This window comes from Salmo salar, chromosome ssa02 (genome assembly GCF_905237065.1).
Source record: "Salmo salar chromosome ssa02, Ssal_v3.1, whole genome shotgun sequence".
Lineage (NCBI taxonomy): Eukaryota > Metazoa > Chordata > Actinopteri > Salmoniformes > Salmonidae > Salmo > Salmo salar.
In genome coordinates this window covers 30,863,867-30,883,828 of record NC_059443.1, presented here as the reverse complement: position 1 = coordinate 30,883,828, position 19,962 = coordinate 30,863,867, and the positions used below count along the sequence as shown (strand labels likewise).

General features: G+C 42.1%; 1 protein-coding gene across 2 annotated transcripts; it reads left to right on the top strand.

The window, feature by feature from the left end:
- The first annotated feature begins 1,533 nt into the window (after positions 1-1,533).
- Positions 1,534-19,924, top strand: LOC106579779 (phosphatidylserine lipase ABHD16A). Of its 2 annotated transcripts, none has more exons than XM_014159948.2 (19): positions 1,534-1,690; positions 2,098-2,154; positions 2,411-2,477; positions 2,828-2,914; positions 3,254-3,339; positions 3,544-3,617; positions 3,805-3,915; positions 6,191-6,305; positions 7,908-8,009; positions 8,104-8,167; positions 8,369-8,418; positions 8,777-8,900; positions 9,102-9,206; positions 9,437-9,500; positions 13,061-13,117; positions 13,223-13,285; positions 16,556-16,731; positions 17,542-17,588; positions 18,024-19,924. In XM_014159948.2, the coding sequence occupies exons 1-19, from the start codon at positions 1,589-1,591 to the stop codon at positions 18,105-18,107; spliced, it is 1,635 nt and encodes a 544-aa protein (XP_014015423.1). In that variant the 5' UTR covers positions 1,534-1,588; the 3' UTR covers positions 18,108-19,924. The 2 variants fall into 2 exon arrangements, with proteins under 2 accessions (XP_014015423.1, XP_045558088.1); XM_045702132.1 differs by lacking the exon at positions 1,534-1,690 and adding an exon at positions 1,808-1,832.
- Positions 19,925-19,962: the final 38 nt, after the last annotated feature.

Genomic DNA, 19,962 nt, shown 5'->3' with positions numbered 1-19,962 from the left:
CCTTCACCTTGGACTTTTGGTCTGTCTGTTTCAATAAACATCACCAAATAAACAGGTCAAATTAATCTTAATTGTCTGTAATCAAACCAAATATTATTGTCACAATTGTGTTATTGCAGCATTTATTACAACAGTCAAATGAAAAATTATTCCTCCTAAAACTCATGCACGGAAAGTGACAAGTTCTTCCGAGAAAGGGCCGAGATGGCGGAAGTGGAAGTGTTGTTTGAAGATGAAAGCGCGTCGAGTACAGCTAGTGAGAAAGATGAGTGGACAACAGTGAAGCCCAAGAATGGTACAAAAATGGCAAAAATTGTTGTGGAAAAGGACTCTGATGAGTTGTTGCTTGTTGGAGTACGTTTTTTTGATAAATATGTTCATTTGGGAAACCCTTTTGAAGTCACGAGGATTGTGAAGAAGGTGTTGGGAAAAGTGGATGCAGTCAAAGTAACCAGGAGTGGTATGGTGTTAAGCACGTTGTGACATCTGCTGATGTAAAAAGGACTTTATAAATACATTCGATTTGATATCGTGTGTATCTAAAGAGCAAAGGGAGCGTGCATTGTGGCTTGTGAAATTATCGATGCATGAAGTGGACAGCTTTGATTTTTGGAGCAGGGCACTGGTAAAAGGTGTTATCTCTGGCATCCCATTGGACATTGCTAATCAATATCTTAGGCAAACAATTCCAGGAGTAGTTAATGCTTGACCCGTATGGAGAATGGGGGAAAAGGAGCAAAGTTTATCTGTATTATTGATGTTTGATGAAGAGTTTCTACCACTCTATGTAAAGCTGGGATATATAAGATACCCCATAAGAGCGTTCGTGCAACACCCGAAGCAATGCAAGAAATTTAGAAAGTTGTAGTTTGGCCACGCTTCAAGTGTTTTCAGGCGGAAGGAATATGCTATTGAAGAGTCTGTGAATGTAAAATGTTGCAACTGTGGTGGGGATCATATTCCCGAATTCCCAGAGTGCCCTGTTAGGGTGAAAACAGTTGAGGTGTCAAGGATCAGGGCTGTACAGCAAATATCTTATATGGAGGCGGTGAAGAGAGTTGAAGGGGAAACAGCCCACAGTTCTGAAGAAGATATGGCCATGGATGCACCGCAACCTGTTGCAAATGTTAAACATCAAAGTGATCTGGATACACTTATTGTAAAGAAGGTAGATTTTGTAGCATTTATAGCCACAGTTATTAATTGTACTGCACAAGTGTCCAAGAAGCTGGACATCATTACATCTGTACAGCTGAGAAGACTTCATGGCAGATGCACTGCAAGGACTACTGTCGCCAGAAAATATGCCACCCTCACAGGATCCTTCTGAGCCTGTGTTAAGTACCTGATTAGAACAGAAAACCATGCTGATGTAGTTTAATTCAAAATGTGTTATTGATAGTTGGTATGGATTTATTTTTACCCTCCATTATTCCCTTTTTTGGATATTTATTATCCACCAGTACAGTAGGTGGCGGAATGCACATATAATTGTTGCGAACGCTATTATACCGAAGAAGAAAACGCTTGGACTTCGTATGTTTGGAATTTACGTCCTGTGTCGGCTGCCGTAGCTACCGGAGGAAGAATGGCCGGCTGGATGTGGTTTCGCTGCTTTTTGGGGCCTCATCTCCAGAGAGTGCACCGTTCACAGGGGGAGTCCCGACCCGAAGGAAGAGCAGGGAGGAGGGTAGGCTCACGGCAGATACCGTGCTTGTGTTTGTGACCGACCCAGGAAGAGATAGAAATGCAACTTTGTCCAACACTAGCAATAGTTCGCGCTCCGGTCAGGACGTGTTATTGAAACTGCTGTCAGTCACTGAATGATAGAGGTGACAATGTGAAAAATGATGCGTAGTTAACACATTTGGGAATGTTCAGCTAGATACCAGGAGAATCAAGTATAATGACTATCTTTGCGTTGTTGCAGGAGAGCATGCTACCAAGCACGTAACCCAAGTCATTGCTAGCTATGCTAGGTAGCTAACGTTAGCTCTACTAGCTAGGCAGGGAGATCATTGCACTTATCCATAGCTGGCTTGGCTAGTCACCACTCATTTAGCAGCTAACTACTTTCCCCTTATCTTACAACCCCAGGGATGGACTTATCAACCCAAGAGCCTGGAGAAACACACTGACAGCATCCTCGGATGGGTCAGTATATAACTAGCAAGTTACCACAAGTTGTAGTATCTAATTGTTGGTCATGACTCTGTTTTGATTAGCCAGAGAACAAACTCTATATTACTATTACATGCAGTGGCCTGCACTGTAATACACAACCTTTTGATCTTTGTTTTTGCATAAATTGAAGCCACAAGTAGCACACTCGCATAGCTATACTGGTAGTCTATACATTCTCATACTTTGTGTTGAGATGTAACTGTTCTCTTGTGTGTTCTCCGTCCAGGCATCAGCTTTGTGGTCTCTGTCATACTACAGCTCCCCTCTCGTCCTCTGCTACCTTTACAGAAAAGGTAGTGTGTGTGTGTGTGTGTGTGTGTGTGTGTGTGTGTGTGTGTGTGTGTGTGTGTGTGTGTGTGTGTGTGTGTGTGTGTGTGTGTGTGTTTCACTCACTCATGCGATATGAAAGGTAATAAAAATGACTCATGCAGTAATGCTCTTATTTGGTTTAACTATTAATACCGCCCAGCTGTAGTGTAGTAGATAAGTATTGGTACTGGCTAGTGATGATATGGTTTGACATAGGACATTTGTGCATGCTTGATTGCGAAAGAGTGCAAGAAAGCGGGAGCAAATGGGTATTACTAACCTAGTTGTTTGTGTGTATAGTGTTCGTAGGCCAAAGCGTTGCTGTGTGTTTCAGGGTACATCTGCAGCAGTAAGCTGGTCCCAGTCAGTCAGTATGTGGGAACAGTAATGGTTTGTCTGCTGGGAGTCGCCTGTCTGAGAGGTGAGAACTTTACCACTCTTTTTACTGAACTTGTATTGCTCTTCCTGGATTGGTCTGGTTTGAGAAATCCTCTGTGTTCAATGGATTTGTTTCTCCCCATAAAATATTATAACATCTCAAAACCTAATTGTAGAGAATGTAGTGTCTGGTGTTCTTCATCTACTACACAGACATTTGATTGTGTGTGACTAGGCTGCCGGCAACTACGATTGCATTCCTGTGATGTTCCGATTTCACACACTGACTCCCTCACAAGGTGTGGGTCTATCAGGTACACTAAGTACACCCCTGAGACTCTCTGGCACTCTCTGCTTCTCTCTCCCTTCCCCTCTCTCTCAGGTTGGGGACGGTGGAGGAACTCAGAGTATCAACAGTTCATCTCCATTCTGGAGGAAACCAGGAAGAACCACACGCCTAGCAACAAGGTAACACTGTTATGGCAACAGCTGGGCTGCGTCTCAAATGACACCCTCCCTATTCCCCATTTGGTGCATTATGTCTAACCAGTACCCTTTATGTCATTTGATATTATTCTCAGGCCTGTTTTGCTAGTGGTTGTCAATCTTGAATTCAAGAAACAAGCCACAGCTATTCTTTCTGGTCACTAATTTTGAATGTTCTGTCTGTAGAAAAAACTGGCCTGCTATGATTTTGACTTCTCTCACTGGCCGGCAGACTTTAGCTGGGAAGAAGTTAGCAATCCGTGAGTAGTATGTGTGTGTAATTTGCATATTGATGTGAACATTTTACACGCGTGTTAATACACAAGGTGGTACAGTAAATGTAAACAGGATGACTGTGTCTGGGTTATGATTTGAGAGTACGGCTCTATTTTCACTATATAGCTCTTGTTGATTTGTTAATGTCCCTTCTAACATCCTGTGTGACAGGAAGCTGCTGTCTAAGACAGGAGTGTCTCTACTGAAGCCAGAGCCCAAACTAAGAGGGGCAGCAGACAGCGTGCTCAACTCTTTACGCACTCTACCATGCCACATTGTCAGGTATAGACAGACTACAATATCCACAATACACTGTACTCTACCAGGGTGTGACATTACCATTTTTAGCAACTTGTCCTTTGGACAAGTAGGACAGGTTTTTTATTTATTTTTGTATTTATTTTTTAAACTTGTCTGAATGCTCGTCACCTTTTTTTTGGGGGGGGGGGACAAGTATGTAACACCATGGGGCAAAAAGGTGACTGAAAATGGTGTTGTATGATGTAAAACATCCTTCATTACTATACATTATCTCCTGCTGTTGAGGCCTTGAGCAGGCACTTAACCCCCCACAAAGTAAAATACTGCACTGATAGGCTACTGTTTAAAACACATGTGGTCCGTCAACCTTCCATCTGGATAGCTACCGGGTGTGCAGACTTTGGATCCAACTCTGCACAAATACACCAGTCAGTTTATCAAGGTCCTGTTGAGCAGCTCATCATTTTTTACAATGTGGTGTGTTCGAGCAGGGCTGGAGCAAAAGCCTGTACACCCAGTAGCTCTCCTGGAATCTCCTGGAGGATGGTTTGTCCACCCTGCAACATTACAATTACAACCAATACTTTCTTTATACAATGATTCCCTCGTTAAATGAACCAGGGATCAAATGGCTACGGTTGGCGAGGTAGCTAACTAAGATGTTTATCTATTTGTAAGGTTAAAATATTCAGTGTTCAGGGAAGATGTTGACAACATTGGAGTTACTTGTCAATTAGGCTATTCTAAGAATATATATATTTTTTACTTTGTTAGAATTACATGGCCAGTATTGAATAGAGGAGAATCCTAGCTAATTTTGAGGGCTTGAGACTGTTTTACAACCAGAGTATGCCGCATTTGGTTTCATCAACTGCACCCGTATCGACTGTGTCCCTCCTCATTTGCGGTTATACACAAGTGCCAGTGGAAAGTTATTTTAGGACATCGGACATGTCAATGACATTAATACATGCTAAGTAGTTAACTAGCAAGATAACCAGCCAAACTACACTATGTTTTGAATTGTCTATCTAGTTAGTCTGTTGTATATCATTATTTTACCTGCTACGAAAGTCTCTCCTCTGGCAACAGCCCGCTGGCACACGCGGCCCACTGGCACCATGACACCATGAGTTTTCCAGGATTTTCATTGCTGACCAAAAATGAGCCATAAGTGGGCAAATGACTCACTAACAAGCAATGAATATCAACAAATGTGCACATGCGGCTCGCTTTTATCTCAAAAACGCATCTCTCGACTGCCTGATTGAAAGACTACTCGTGCCTGTCAATGCAATAATTATACTCTGATGCGCTCTGCATAGATCAGGAGAACAGTGTGTAACACTGCATCTGGAAGACACAGATCCAATTCTGAATGGAGAACCCTAATTTATATTGGGATTATTTTACTTGTCCATTCGGACAACTTAAATCTATATTCTTATTGTCCGTCTTTAAAAAAAAAATGTACTTGCCCCAGACAAGCGTTAACGTCAACTTGACATCTGTGGCATTGTGTACTGGGGACAATAAAAGGCCACACAACAAGGTGCACCTGTGTAAGGATCATACTGTTTAATCAGCTTCTTGATATACCACACCTGTCAGGTGGATGGATTATCTTGGCAAAGGAGAAATGCTCACTAACAAAGATGTCAACAAATTTGTCCAGAGAATTGGAGAGAAAAGCTTTTTCTAAGTATGGAACATTTCTGGGATCTTTTATTTCAGCTCATGAAACATGGGACCAACACTTTACATGTTGCGTTTTTATATTTTTGTTCAGTGGAAATGCATTATATTCTACGACATCGTCAGGTACTAAACTAAATGCACTATATTCTACCATACCACATAATCGGGTACTAAACTAAATGCACTATATTCTACCATACCACATAATCAGGTACTAAACTAAATACATTATATTCTACCACATCGTCAGGTACTAAACTAAATGCACTATATTCTACCATACCACATAATCAGGTACTAAACTAAATACATTATATTCTACCACATCAGGCACTAAACCAAATACACTATATTCTACCATGCCACATCGTAAGGTATAAACACTCAATAGACTACAATATACCACACTACCATGCAACATAGTCAGATATTGTACTACACAGGTCATAATGTAACTAACTACTGTTTCTATCACTGTCTCTCTGCGTCACACTGTTATAGCAGGCAGGCTTGGTATATTTGATTGATATTACATTACTGCCTGCTAGCCCACTGACGCTACCTTTTCTCTCCCCTTCCTCTTTCTCCTCTTCTCTAGTTTTCTGATTGCCCACTCATTTGGGAGGAGGATGCTGTACCCTGGGTCTGTACTCCTACTGCAAAGGGCTATGAGACCCATGCTACAACAGGGCCAGGCTAGACTTATAGAAGAGGTGAGTCACCACACACACCCCACAGTAGGGTCAGGTTACATTCATTTACAATAGTTCATGCATTCATATACAGTGGATTCGGAAATATACAGACCCCTTTTCCCACATTTTGTTATCAATCTACACACAATACTCCATAATGACAAAGCGAAAATAGGTTTTTAGTATTCAGACCTTTTGCTATGAGACTTGAAATTGAGCTCAGGTGCATCCTGTTTCCATTAATCATCCTTGATGTTTCTACAACTTGATTGGAGCCCACCTGTGGTAAATTAAATTGATTGGACATGATTTGGAAATGCACACACCTGTCTATATATGGTCCCACAGTTGACAGTGCATGTCAGAGCAAAAACAAGGAATTGTCTGTAGAGCTCCGAGACAGGACTGTGCCGAGACACAGATCTGGGGAAGGGTACCAAAAAACAAAACATTTCTGCAGCATTGAAGGTCCCCAATAACACAGTGGCCTCCATTCATAAATGGAAGAAGTTTGGAACCCCCAAGAGAAGGGCCTTGGTCAGGGAGGTGACCAAGAATCCAATGATCACTCTGACAGATCTCCAGAGTTCCTCTGTGGAGATGGGAGAACCTTCCAGAAGGACAACCATCTCTGCAGCACTCCACCAATCAGGCCTTTCTGGTAGAGTGGCCAGACGGAAGCCACTCCTCAGCAAAAAGCACATGACAGCCTGCTTGGAGTTTGCCAAAATGTACCTAAAGGTCTCTCAGACCATGACAAACAAGATTCTCTGGTCTGATGAAGCCAGATTGAACATTTTGGCCTGAATGCCAAGCATCGCGTCTGGAGGAAACCTGGCACCATCCCAACAGTGAAGCATGGTGGTGGCAGTATCATGCTGTGGGGATGCTTTTCAATGGCAGGGACTGGAAGACTAATCAGGATCGAGGGAAAGATGAAGGGAGCAAAGTACAGAGAGATCCTTGATGAAAACCTGCTCCAAAGCACTCAGAACCTCTGACTGGGATGACGGTTCACCTTCCAACAGGACAACGACCTGAAACACACAGCCAAGACAACGCAGGAGTGGCTTCTGGACAAGTCTCTGAATGTCAGTGAACGGGCCAGCCGGAGCCCGGACTTGAACCTGATCAAACATCTCTGGAGAGACCTAATAATAGTTGTGCAGCGACACTCCCCATCCAACCTGACAGAGCTTGAGAGGATCTTCAGAGAAGAATGGGAGAAACTCTCCAAATACAGGTGTGCCAAACTTGTAGCGTCATACCCAAGAAGACTGAAGGCTGTAATCTCTGCCAAAGGTGCTTCAACAAAGCACTGAGTAAAGGGTCTGAATATTTATGTAAATGTAATATTTCAGTTATTTATTTTTATAAATTTGCAAACATTTCTAACAACCTGTTTTTGCTTTGTCATTATGGTGTATTGTCTAGATTGATGAGGGGGAAAAACGATTTAATCCATTTTAGATTAAGGCTGTAACAAAATGTGGAAAAAGTCAAGGGGTCTGAATACTTTCTGAATGCAATGTATGCAACCTTTCGCTTATAGAACTGCTTAACTTAAGTTTCTCTCTTCCGATCCGTTTCTGTACCTCCCTCCCTCTTCTCTGTGTGCAGTGTGAGGGCCAGAGGAACAAGCTGGTGGCGTGTGATGGGAATGAGATTGATACCATGTTTGTGGACCGCAGGAGAGACGAAGGACAGCACGGACAGACTCTGGTAAGGACCTGCTCTAGGCTCTATGAACCATCATAACAACATTACCCGGGGTTCCATGTGAGGTCTATAGTGTTTGCTGTATGTCCTGCTGTAGGTGATCTGCTGTGAGGGGAACGCAGGCTTCTATGAGGTGGGCTGTATGAACACTCCATTGGAAGGTAAGGAACCTCTGTCTGACACTTTTTTTACACATCAGAAATACTTCTTTTTTTTACTTCCTTCCTCTCATCTTACTTACCATCCTTCCTTCCTCCCTTCGTTGTAAAGACCACTGTTCATACATGGTTGTTAACATATTCCCATAACCTGTTAAATTCAAACTAGAGCAGTATAAAACTGTTTGTCTGTCTGTGTTGCAGGTGGATACTCAGTGCTTGGCTGGAACCACCCTGGCTTTGCAGGAAGCACGGTAAGCCTTAGTGTCCCTCGCTCTTCCCCATCACGCTTTTGTGTAAACTTACCAGCGTATTTCAATGGCATTATTAGGCAAGTTTGTCTTATGTGGAAAGTCTGGTTTGTCTACACGGGTCATTCATAGAGAATGTTGGAAGACACACAGGGTTGTGGGTTCGATTCCCACAGGGGACCAGCAAGTAAATGTAGGAAAATGTATCCACTCACTACTGAGTTGATAAGAGCGCCTGCTAAATTACTAAAATGTCTGTGTTAGCAGCAGATTTGTTTCTGTCTCAAAATGTGCATTGACATGAAAGTAAATGTAAAACAATAACTCTTCATTCCCCTATCCACTCCCTTATTTCTCTCAGGGCGTACCGTTCCCCCAGAATGAGGCCAATGCCATGGATGTAGTGATCCAGTTTGCAGTTCACAAGCTGGGCTTCCAGCTCAGTGACATAGTGGTGTATGCCTGGTCCATAGGGGGATTCACAGGTATGGACCCTACTGGTATATGCAGTTTGACTACCCTAGTTTGTTGGGGAATGAGTTGACCAATTTCACCAACATACTGTAAGCACCACTTATTTCTCCCCCCTCATCATTTTCTCTCCATCTCGTGCTTCTCTCTCACCCTCTCTCTCCTCCTCAACTCTCATACTTCCTTTTCTCGGTCTATATATTTCTCTCTCTCAGCCAGTTGGGCGGTGATGTCCTATCCAGAGATCCAAGCGCTGGTGTTGGATGCCTCCTTTGATGACCTGCTGCCTCTGGCCCTCAAGGTCATGCCCGACAGCTGGAGTGAGTCTCGCGCAGGGGTCATAGATCAATGCGTGGAAAAGACCAATGATGTCATATAAACAGAAATGTATTATGTCTTTGGATGACACTTTCTTTTCCTATTATGAGATATATTCTTTAAGAAGTGAATAGTCACTCTAGATAAGAGCATCTCCTAAAGGCCTGAGGTGTGTGTCTGTGTAAGGGCTGTGTTTGGTTCAGGATCTGACAATGAAAACGGTGTGTTTCAGGGCCGCTGGTGACACACACAGTCAGGCAGTATATGAACCTCAACAGCGCAGATCAGCTCTGCAAGTAAGTGCAACACTCTTTACTCACACACACTTTGCGTGTCTGTGACTGACACAAACATATCAGCCATGGAAAATATGGGGCAAATCTATTTGAATTTAATCACTTTTTGACAGCATCCCATTTGATTTGAACAACACTTTCCATATATGTTTACCTATGGAAGAAGTGGTCAGAAAGGGACTTTTTGGACCTGAATGCCAAAATATTCAGGAGAATAAAGATACTCAAAGTTGATCTATACTCCACCATACCATCAGATAGCCATGTCTTCATCACTGGACCAGATAAACGGTTGAGGTCGATTATCAATTAAAAGCTTAAAAACAGGGTTGTCAAACTATTGTATAAATTCTAGATGTTTATTCCCCCCCTTTTTAAAGGGTAGGAAGCATGAGTTTTTACTCACCAATGTAACAAGTGTAGTCAAAGGCATAGTTGTAGTCATGATCTGGTTACCTATGAGTACAAACATGTAGTTATGTTTTTAAGTTATTACATATTTAACTTATTTCCGGATAACTAATAAACTATTCTCAATGTCATATGGATCTACTCTGCTACAGAGTTCGTAGCTACCGAGCTAGAAGATCTCCATCTGGCTAATGTTAGCCACTCCTCATGCTATTCAGACTTTGGCTGTTTTATCTAGTGGGAACCCGTTACCACTGCAGGCTCTGGTGCTTTCTTGCCTTGGGCTCAAAACGAAGAACTCCTACCTGCTTGCTCTAATTGTGAAATACCGTGTCTGTTCTACTTTTTATTTTGTGTACTTTTCACCATGTTCTGTGAAGTAGGCTACGGGAGTTTTGTAACTTTTTCCACCTTGGCTTAGTGCAAGCACACTAGCTGACTGACATGGAATCTAACGTTATCTATTTTGGATTTCGCCCTGGCTGGCTAGCTTGCCGGCTAACATAACTGACATTCTTTGGTTTGGCGTTATGTAGTTTCAAAAAGTTGGTCTACTTTCATGTAAGCTAGGTATTGGTAGCAACTGGTTTACTCATACAGTGCTAACGTAATGTTAGCAGGCAGATAGGGCTAAGAGTGATGATGATGATGGGGGGAATCAATAGTTACATATCGAAACATATTTAATTTTTTTACAATGTATTGTTTTGACAAAGTTGCAATATTATTTTTGCGCTAATTGGCTGTATCAGCACCAACTCCAGTATGTTTCCTTCGTTGCTTGTTTTCCACAATTTAGTTATCACTTTTTATTTCTATAACTGATCAAATTTTGTTTTCTTATGGCTCTCTTGTACCTCTGCGGCAGACATATGGTGAACAATAGGTTTGGAACATCGAATTGCAATACATATCATATCGGCACCTAAGTATCTTCTATATAATAGGGAGTAGGCTGGCTTGCTGGGTCCTCCAAATTACATCACACTCCGGAAAAACATTTTCCTTCGTGACTTCAGCATTCTTCGGAACACTGATCAGTTTTATGTTATAACTCCAAAAATAGAAAAGTAAGGTGTACGTTTGCATTGGTACTTTTGATGTGTATTCTAATGCAAATCCATGTTACGTTTATGCTACCTTTAATGTCAATTATCAATTAGCTTAGACCCTATTTTACATAGAGATTTTTGTGTTGAAACACAACATGCTCTTGAATACAGGGTGGGTGTCATTTTAATCATAGAAATATAATTAATAGAATGGACCTATTCCTTCAGACCACTGCAATTTAGCTGTTACACCATTGACATTTTAACTTCTAATTACTACCACAGATGGCCCCCGGTCCACCCACCGTTGAATGTTAACTTTAATGGTCATACATATTCTATTATCTATATTTCTATTGGTTTTCTATGGCGGATTGACAGTAATTTAAAACAGATATTCCCATTCAAGTCAACATTCTGTGTGGACCACCAACCATCTTTGTGGTACCATTTGAAAGTTGAAATTTCCATTGTATTCACTTTTTTTTTGTGCATTTATCAGCCAAAACATGACACCAACCCTGCATTCTTGTGTTGCATGGTATACTTATAAGGTACGAGGGGGTTTGGTAATATACCACGGCTAAGGGCTGTTCTTATTCACGACTTAACGCTGAGTGCCTGGACACAGCCCTTAGCTGTGGTATATTGGCCATATATCACAACCCCCCCGAGGTGCCTTATTGCTATTATAAACTGTTTACCAATGTAATTAGAGCAGTAAAAATAAATGTTTTGTCATACCCATGGTATACGATCTGATTTACCATGGCAGTCAGCCAATCAGCATTCTGGGCCTTTTTCAATACTAGAACATGAAAAATGGTTTGGTACTAGAATTTGTTACATTCAGTACTTCTGTCAAATCTGACTCGCGGATCAAGTCTCTGTCAGCGCAGCTAATGTAAAGGTACGTCTCTCCCAAGGATGATCTATTGCCTCAGTGAAGTGAAATGATATGGTGTGCTAATACGGCTCCCCCCCCCCCTTGTGAATGACGTCATTACTGGTTAGACACAGCACACAGTTTTATCAAATAAGCTACTTCTATGTGTAACTCAATATTAGGAAGGTGTTCTTAATGTTTTGTACACTGTGTATAGGCCTAGGTTACAACTTGATTTACCCAGTTTATCAATAGAGATAACCATTCAAATAAATTACCGTTATATAAATAGATGAGTAAAAACCAAGTAAAATTGATTGCTATGTATGGATTAATCAATCAATTATACAGTCTCTGAAAAATGCTGCCGTAAAAACGTTAAAATCTAATTATATTGAATTTAAAAGATGCCCAACGATTAAACAGAGCAGTCAGTAGCTGAGTTTGTCTGGATCAAGTGCCATTCTGTGACTGGCTAATATTCATTTGTTTGGTGTTGAGTATTGTGATACTAGTCCTGGTATCTGTATTTAAGTCAAAATTCTGGTACCGTGACCACTACTGTATTCGAGCATGTTGTCTCAACCGGGCACAACAAATGTTTTTTTTATTAATTAATTTAACCTTTTATTTAACTAGGCAAGTCAGTTAAGAACGTTCTTATTTACAATGATGGCCTACCCTGGTCAAACCTGGACGATGCTGGGCCAATTGTGCGCCGCCCTATGGGACTCCCAATCACGGCCGGATGTGATGCAGCCTAGAACATCAGATGAAAAGTAGGGTATAAGCTACAACATATGCAAATATGAAGAACAAAAGAGTTTACAAGTTTTTAGATAATTGTGTTTAAGGTTAAAATGACAAAAAAATGAATTATTTAAGAAATAATAAAGAAGTTGGATAACCCAGTTTTTTTTTTTTTTTAAGCTTTTAATTGATTACAACTTACAACTGTTTATCTTTTCCAGTGATGAAGACATGGCTATCTGATGGTATGGTGGGATATGCAAAATAGGTCAACTTTGAGTACCTTTTATCTCCTGAATATTTTGGCATTCAGGTCCAAAAGGACAATTTCTGAGCACTTCTACAATGGGCAAACGTGTATGGGAGGTTTTGTTCAAATCAAAAGGGGTACTGTTTACCCTAAGGGAAGATGGGAGGTTCTGAGTATTTTATGACCCTAACACTCAAGAGTTCTTCCTTAGGTACCAGGGACCAGTGCTTCTGATCAGAAGAACCAAAGATGAGATCATTACCACCACGTGAGTCACTATGAAGGCATGAATAAAGAAGACTTAAAGCCTGTTCATATTACATCGATTTACCAGCGCATAGTGGCTGGTTTCACTGACGGACTGTTGTTTCAGGGGTCCAGAAGACATCATGTCCAACAGAGGAAACAACCTCCTGCTCAAACTTCTGCAGTTCAGGTTGGTTCTCTGTCTCGAAGACCTCACATAGGCTGTGTATGTCTATGTACACTACAGACCTGATTATCCACAACCTCACACAGACATCTGTGTTGCCTTGTACTACACTGCTCAAAAAAATTAACGGAACACTAAAATAACATCCTAGATCTGAATGAATGAAATAATCTTATTAAATACTTATTTCTTTACATAGTTGAATGTGCTGACAACAAAATCACACAAAAATAATCAATGGAACTCCAATTTATCAACCCATGGAGGTCTGGATTTGGAGTCACTCAAAATTAAAGTGGAAAACCACACTACAGGCTGATCCAACTTTGATGTAATGTCCTTAAAACAAGTCAAAATGAGGCTCAGTAGTGTGTGTGGCCTCCACGTGCCTGTATGACCTCCCTACAACGCCTGGGCATGCTGCTGATGAGGTGGAGGATGGTCTCCTGAGGGATCTCCTCCCAGACCTGGACTAAAGCATCCGCCAACTCCTGGACAGTCTGTGGTGCAACGTGGCGTTGGTGGATGGAGCGAGACATGATGTCCCAGATGTGCTCAATTGGATTCAGGTCTGGGGAACGGGTGGGCCAGTCCATAGCATCAATGCCTTCCTCTTGCAGGAACTGCTGACACACTCCAGCCACATGAGGTCTAGCATTGTCTTGCATTAGGAGGAACCCAGGGCCAACCGCACCAGCATATGGTCTCACAAGGGGTCTGAGGATTTCATCTCGGTACCTAATGGCAGTCAGGCTACCTCTGGCGAGCACATGGAGGGCTGTGCGGCCCCCCAAAGAAATGCCACCCCACACCATGACTGACCCACCGCCAAACCGGTCATGCTGGAGGATGTTGCAGGCAGCAGAACGTTCTCCACGGCGTCTCCAGACTCTGTCATGTCTGTCACATGTGCTCAGTGTGAACCTGCTTTCATCTGTGAAGAGCACAGGGCGCCAGTGGCGAATTTGCCAATCTTGGTGTTCTCTGGCAAATGCCAAATGTCCTGCACGGTGTTGGGCTGTAAGCACAACCCCCACCTGTGGACGTCGGGCCCTCATACCACCCTCATGGAGTCTGTTTCTGACCGTTTGAGCAGACACATGCACATTTGTGGCCTGCTGGAGGTCATTTTGCAGGGCTCTGGCAGTGCTCCTCCTGCTCCTACTTGCACAAAGGCAGAGGTAGCGGTCCTGCTGCTGGGTTGTTGCCGTCCTACGGCCTCCTCCACGTCTCCTGATGTACTGGCCTGTCTCCTGGTACCGCCTCCATGCTCTGGACACTACGCTGACAGACACAGCAAACCTTCTTGCCACAGCTCGCATTGATGTGCCATCCTGGATGAGCTGCACTACCTGAGCCACTTGTGTGGGTTGTAGACTCCGTCTCATGCTACCACTAGAGTGAAAGCACCGCCAGCATTCAAAAGTGACCAAAACATCAGCCAGGAAGCATAGGAACTGAGAAGTGGTCTCTTGTCACCACCGGCAGATCCACTCCTTTATTGGGGGTGTCTTGCTAATTGCCTATAATTTCCACCTGTTGTCTATACCATTTGCACAACAGCATGTGAAATTTATTGTCAATCAGTGTTGCTTCCTAAGTGGACAGTTTGATTTCACAGAAGTGTGATTGACTTGGAGTTACATTGTGTTGTTTAAGTGTTCCCTTTATTTTTTTGAGCAGTGTATATACAGTTGAAGTCGGAAGTTTACATGCACCTCAGCTAAATACACTTAAACTCCATTTTTCACAATTCCTGACATTTAATCCTACAAAAAAGATCTGTCTTAGGTCAGTTAGGATCACCACTTTATTTTAAGAATGTGAAATGTCAGAATAATAGTAGAGTGCTTTATTTCACCTTTCATCACATTCCCAGTGGGTCAGAAGTTCACATACACTCAATTAGTATTTGGTAGCGTTGCCTTTAAATTGTTTAACTTGGGTCAAACTTTTCGGGTAGCCTTCCACAAGCTTCCCGCAATCAGTAGTGTGAATTTTGGCCTATTTTTCTTGACAGAGCTGGTGTAACTTGAGTCAGGTTTGAAGGCCTCCTTGCTCGCACACGCTTTTTCAGTTCTGCCCACAAATTTTCTATGGGATTGAGGTCAGGGTGTTGTGATGGCCACTCCAATACCTTGACTGTGTTGTCCTTAAGCCATTTTGCCACAACTTTGGAAGTATGCTTGGGGTCATTGTCCATTTGGAAGACCCATTTGCGACCAAGCTTTAACTTCCTGACTGATGTCTTGAGATGTTGCTTCAATATATCCACATAATTTTCCATCCTCATGATGCCATATATTTTTTGAAGTGCACCGGTCCCTCCTGCAGCAAAGCACCCCCACAACATGATGCTGCCACCCCCGTGCTTCGCGGTTGGAATGGTGTTCTTTGGCTTGCAAGCCCCTCCCTTTTCCCTCCAAACATAACGATGGTCATTATGGCCAAACAGTTTTATTTCTCCAAAAAGTACCATCTTTGTCCCTATGTGCAGTTGCAAACCATAGTCTGGCTTTTTTATTGTGGTTTTGGAGCAGTGGCTTCTTCCTTGCTGAGCGGCCATTCAGGTTATGTCAATATAGAAGTTGTTTTACTGTGGATATAGATACTTTTGTACCTGTTTCCTCCAGCATCTTCACAAGGTCCTTTGCTGTTGTTCTGGGATTGATAGCACTTTTCACACCAAAGTACGTTCATCTCCTTTCTGAGCGGTTCGACGGCTACGTGGTCCCATGGTGTTTATACTTGCGTACTAATGTTTGTACAGATGAACGTGGTACCTTCAGGCGTTTGGAAATTGCTCCAAGGATGAACCAGACTTTGTTTTCTGAGGTATTGGCTGATTTCTTGATTTTTCTCATGATGTCAAGCAAAGAGGCACTGAGTTTGAAGGTAGGCCTTGAAATACATCCACAGGTACACCTCCAATTGACTCAAATTATGTCAATTAGCCTATCAGACGCATCTAAAGCTATGACGGAATTTTCCAAGCTGTTTAAAGGCACAGTCAACTTAGTGTATGTAAACTTCTGACCCACTGGAATTGTGATACAGTGAATTATAAGTGAAATAATCTGTCTGTAAACAATCGTTGGAAAAATTACTTGTCACGCACAAAGTAGATGTCCTAACCGATTTGCCAAAACTATAGTTTGTGAACAAGAAATTTGTGGAGTGTATGTAAACTTGCAACTTCAACTGTATACATACACTAGGAACAGAGTGAGCCCTGTGTTTCTGTTTAAACCCTTTCTGATGTCATATCTTCAGGTACCCCAAGGTGATGACAGACGATGGAGTCAGGGCCATCAGAGCATGGCTGGCAGCCTCCAACCCCGTAGAAGAGGCAGCGGTGTACAGTAGCTATGAGGTGGATGATGACTGGTGTGTGTCTGTACTGCAGTCGTATAAGACAGAGAGAGATGTTTTCTTCCCCTGGAGCGTTGGTAAGACTGCTCCTCAAATTACCACACCATTACAGCTGTTTTATTTAGATTATAATCTCCCTAGATGAACTACTTGATGATGGAATTTATTTTGGTCTTTGATTACTGCCCCTTAGACACTACTCTCTGCCAGAGGTGGAAAAAGTACTCAATTGTCATACTTGAGTAAAAGTAACCCAGTAAAATACTACTTTAAGAAAAGTATCAGATTTTAAATGTACTTAAGTACAGTGGTGGAAAAAGTACTAAATTGTTATACTTGAGTAAAAATAAAAGCTATACATCAAATTCCTTATATTTAGTAAACCAGAAGGCACAATTTCCTTTTTTGACAGCTAGGGGCAGCTCCAACACTCAGACATAATTTACAAAGGAAGCATTTATGTTTAGTGAGTCCACCAGATCAGCGGCAGTAGAGATGACCAGGGACGTTCTCTTGATCAGTGTGTGGATTGGACCTTTTTCCTGTAATGCTAAACATTCAAATTGCAACTAGTACTTTTGTGTGTTGGGGAAAATGTATTGAGTAAAAATACAAGTTGTCAAAAATATATATAGTAAAGTACAGATACTCCAAAAAACTACTTAAGTAGTATTTTTACACCACTGCTCTCTGCTGAGATTGTGTATCCATATAAATAAAAAATATTTAACAAGTTGGTTAAGAAGAAATGATTTACAATGGCGGCCTACCAAAAGGCCTATGGGGGATGGGATTAAAAATATAGGACAAAACACATCACGACAGAGACCTATATAACCACACACTTGTGTGTTGTGGTTTTAAGCTTTTCCTGTCTGTTTTGTCAGGTGAGGACATGACACTGGAGGGAAGACGGCAACTGGCTCTTTTCCTGGTGAGAAACCGCTTCTTCCGTTGTTCCTCCTCTCTACAACATGACTTGTTCTATTCCCCCCTCTCCATCAGTGCCTTTCATCTTATGTCTCCTTCACCCCATCCTTTGCTTACCTGTCGCCCCCCCCCCCCCCAATGCTGAAGAACACTTGAGGTTTCCATAGTAACTAGGTCACCTGTGCTCTCCTTGTGTCTGGTGCAATGTATTTCTATTGACTCTGTGGTTTAAGTAACTTACTACAGCGAATGCTGCTACATTTGTTCTGTGGTGGGCTAATGCCTGTTAAGTACATCTGATTCCCTTTATATGGAAATGGTAAGGAGGTGAGTGAGCTTCCATTAAAGTCAGACAAAAGCAAATCTACAGATTTCCATTGGGAATGTTCTCTCGTTCGTTTCCCCCACATCTCCATCACTTGTTCCCTCCCTTTCTCAGGCACGGAAGTACATGCGGAACTTCGACTCAACTCACTGCACTCCTCTCCCATACTCTGAATTCACTGCCCCTTGGAGACTGTAGAAAGAGGGTTGAAGGATGGATAGAAACGAGAAGCAAAGAGCCTGGCGAGACCAACCAATCAGAGGTTTACAGAGCATGTGTTATATGTATCTATGGGAGGTGTTAAAGGCAGCTTGACCCAGTCGGTATTAGAACGTTGCGACCCTGCCCACTTGTGGGGAAAACAACCTGTGGTTACCCCATAGCAAAAACTTGGCATTTGTCTACTTGTTTTAATCAATTACAAAATGAAATGTAAGAAATGTACATGGCTAAAGATTACTGCTCCATGGCGTTCTCACTACTTAGAAAAATGTAATATTGCCTCATGCCCCTTTTTTATGAAGATGCTAGCGGCCGACCGGAACATCAAGCTAGTCAAGACCAACGTTATACAGCTACAAGTAGTGAGTGGAGTTAAACGAACTATACTAAACAAGTTAAGTCTTACCTGTGATAGCGCTTTCCCCACACATGGCCTGCTTTCCCCACGCCAAATAGCCTGAAGCCACAGGGCTCTTCCTTAACGTGGGAGCATTGCGAACAGTAGGTTGTGATTTTTGACCTTTCTACATGTACATTGAACACAGCAGCTTTTTAGCATGTTTTATTTCTGTACAAAAATAAACTAAGTTGGCTCTTTTACAATGGGGTGAATGGTAAAGAATTGTTGTTTTCACAATGTGGGCGTGGTCTAAGGGAATTCCTTATCGTCTGAGTATAATACCTTGACTATACCGCTCGCGTCGCAAAATACATTTAGAAAGCTATATTATTCAATTATTGCACCCACACTGCTCGCACGTGTCAACGAGCGTTTGTGTTGCCGAGAGGTAAAATAAAGTTACAGGACCCAACCCGGCTGCGCACGTGCGCCATCGTGCATAAATGTATTATTATTTTTTAAGCCTGGAAGGAGGAGAGACGACTAGAAACGATTCGGTTGAGCGTTTTGTGTGTGGATTAATTGTCGAGGTAGAGAACCTTGTGCATTTCAGGTAGAATAACGTTTATGAATTGCCATAAATGTTATGCTTTTCGACCTGTCCCCAAATTAATGTAATTGGTTCAGTTTGTTTTGATATTTTAACCTGAATGTCGTGATCGCGTTTGGTGTGGGGGGACAAAATACATTTATGCACGTTGATGCACGCATGCAGCCGGTTTGGGTTCCGTGTTGTATTGGCTTTGTTCATATTTATAAACTGGGTGGTTCCAGCCCTGAATGCTGATCGGCTGACAGCTATGGTATATCAGACCGTATACCACAACATTTATTTGTACTGCTCTAATTACGTTGATAATGGCAAATCGGGGGGTTGTGATATGGCCAATATACCACAGCTAAGGGCTGTATCCCGGAACTCCGCGTTGCATCATACATGAGAACGGTATATTGACCGTATACCACACCCCCCTCGGGCCTTATTGCTTAAATATACACTGCCGTCCTCAAGAAGCATCTGGTACTATGAGAACTAGATATTTAAAATACTTCCTTCCATGAAATAACCATTTAGCTCTAGGTAATTCATTATTTTTTTAAGTATCCTATTGCCTTTGACTACTACAAGGAAGGAAAGATGCATCCTAAAGGAATGAGGTCTTCTCTCCCTCTGGCTGCATTTAAAAAAAACTGAAGCAGTTATTCCAAATAAATTGGCTTTGAGCCTCAGATTTAGCCTAGACACAAAGCTCTACTTTGTACAGATATAGCCAGGCCATCCTCACTTTCTGAAGCGCTACCTTTTTTTTTTTGCGGACACTCATTATGAACAAAGCTGTATCCTGATAATGCTCTTAATGTTAAATAAAATGTTGACATTTTATTTATGAAACTGCGATCTTACATGTTTTTATTTTTCCTGACCATAAC

Excerpts from the sequence above, each read along its gene's own strand:
- LOC106579779 (XM_014159948.2), top strand. The coding sequence starts at position 1,589 with ATGGCCGGCTGGATGTGGTTTCGCTGCTTTTTGGGGCCTCATCTCCAG. Across the intron at positions 2,478-2,827 it reads CTGCTACCTTTACAGAAAAG|GGTACATCTGCAGCAGTAAG; the intron begins GTAGTGTGTGTG and ends TGTGTGTTTCAG. Across the intron at positions 9,501-13,060 it reads AGCGCAGATCAGCTCTGCAA|GTACCAGGGACCAGTGCTTC; the intron begins GTAAGTGCAACA and ends GTTCTTCCTTAG.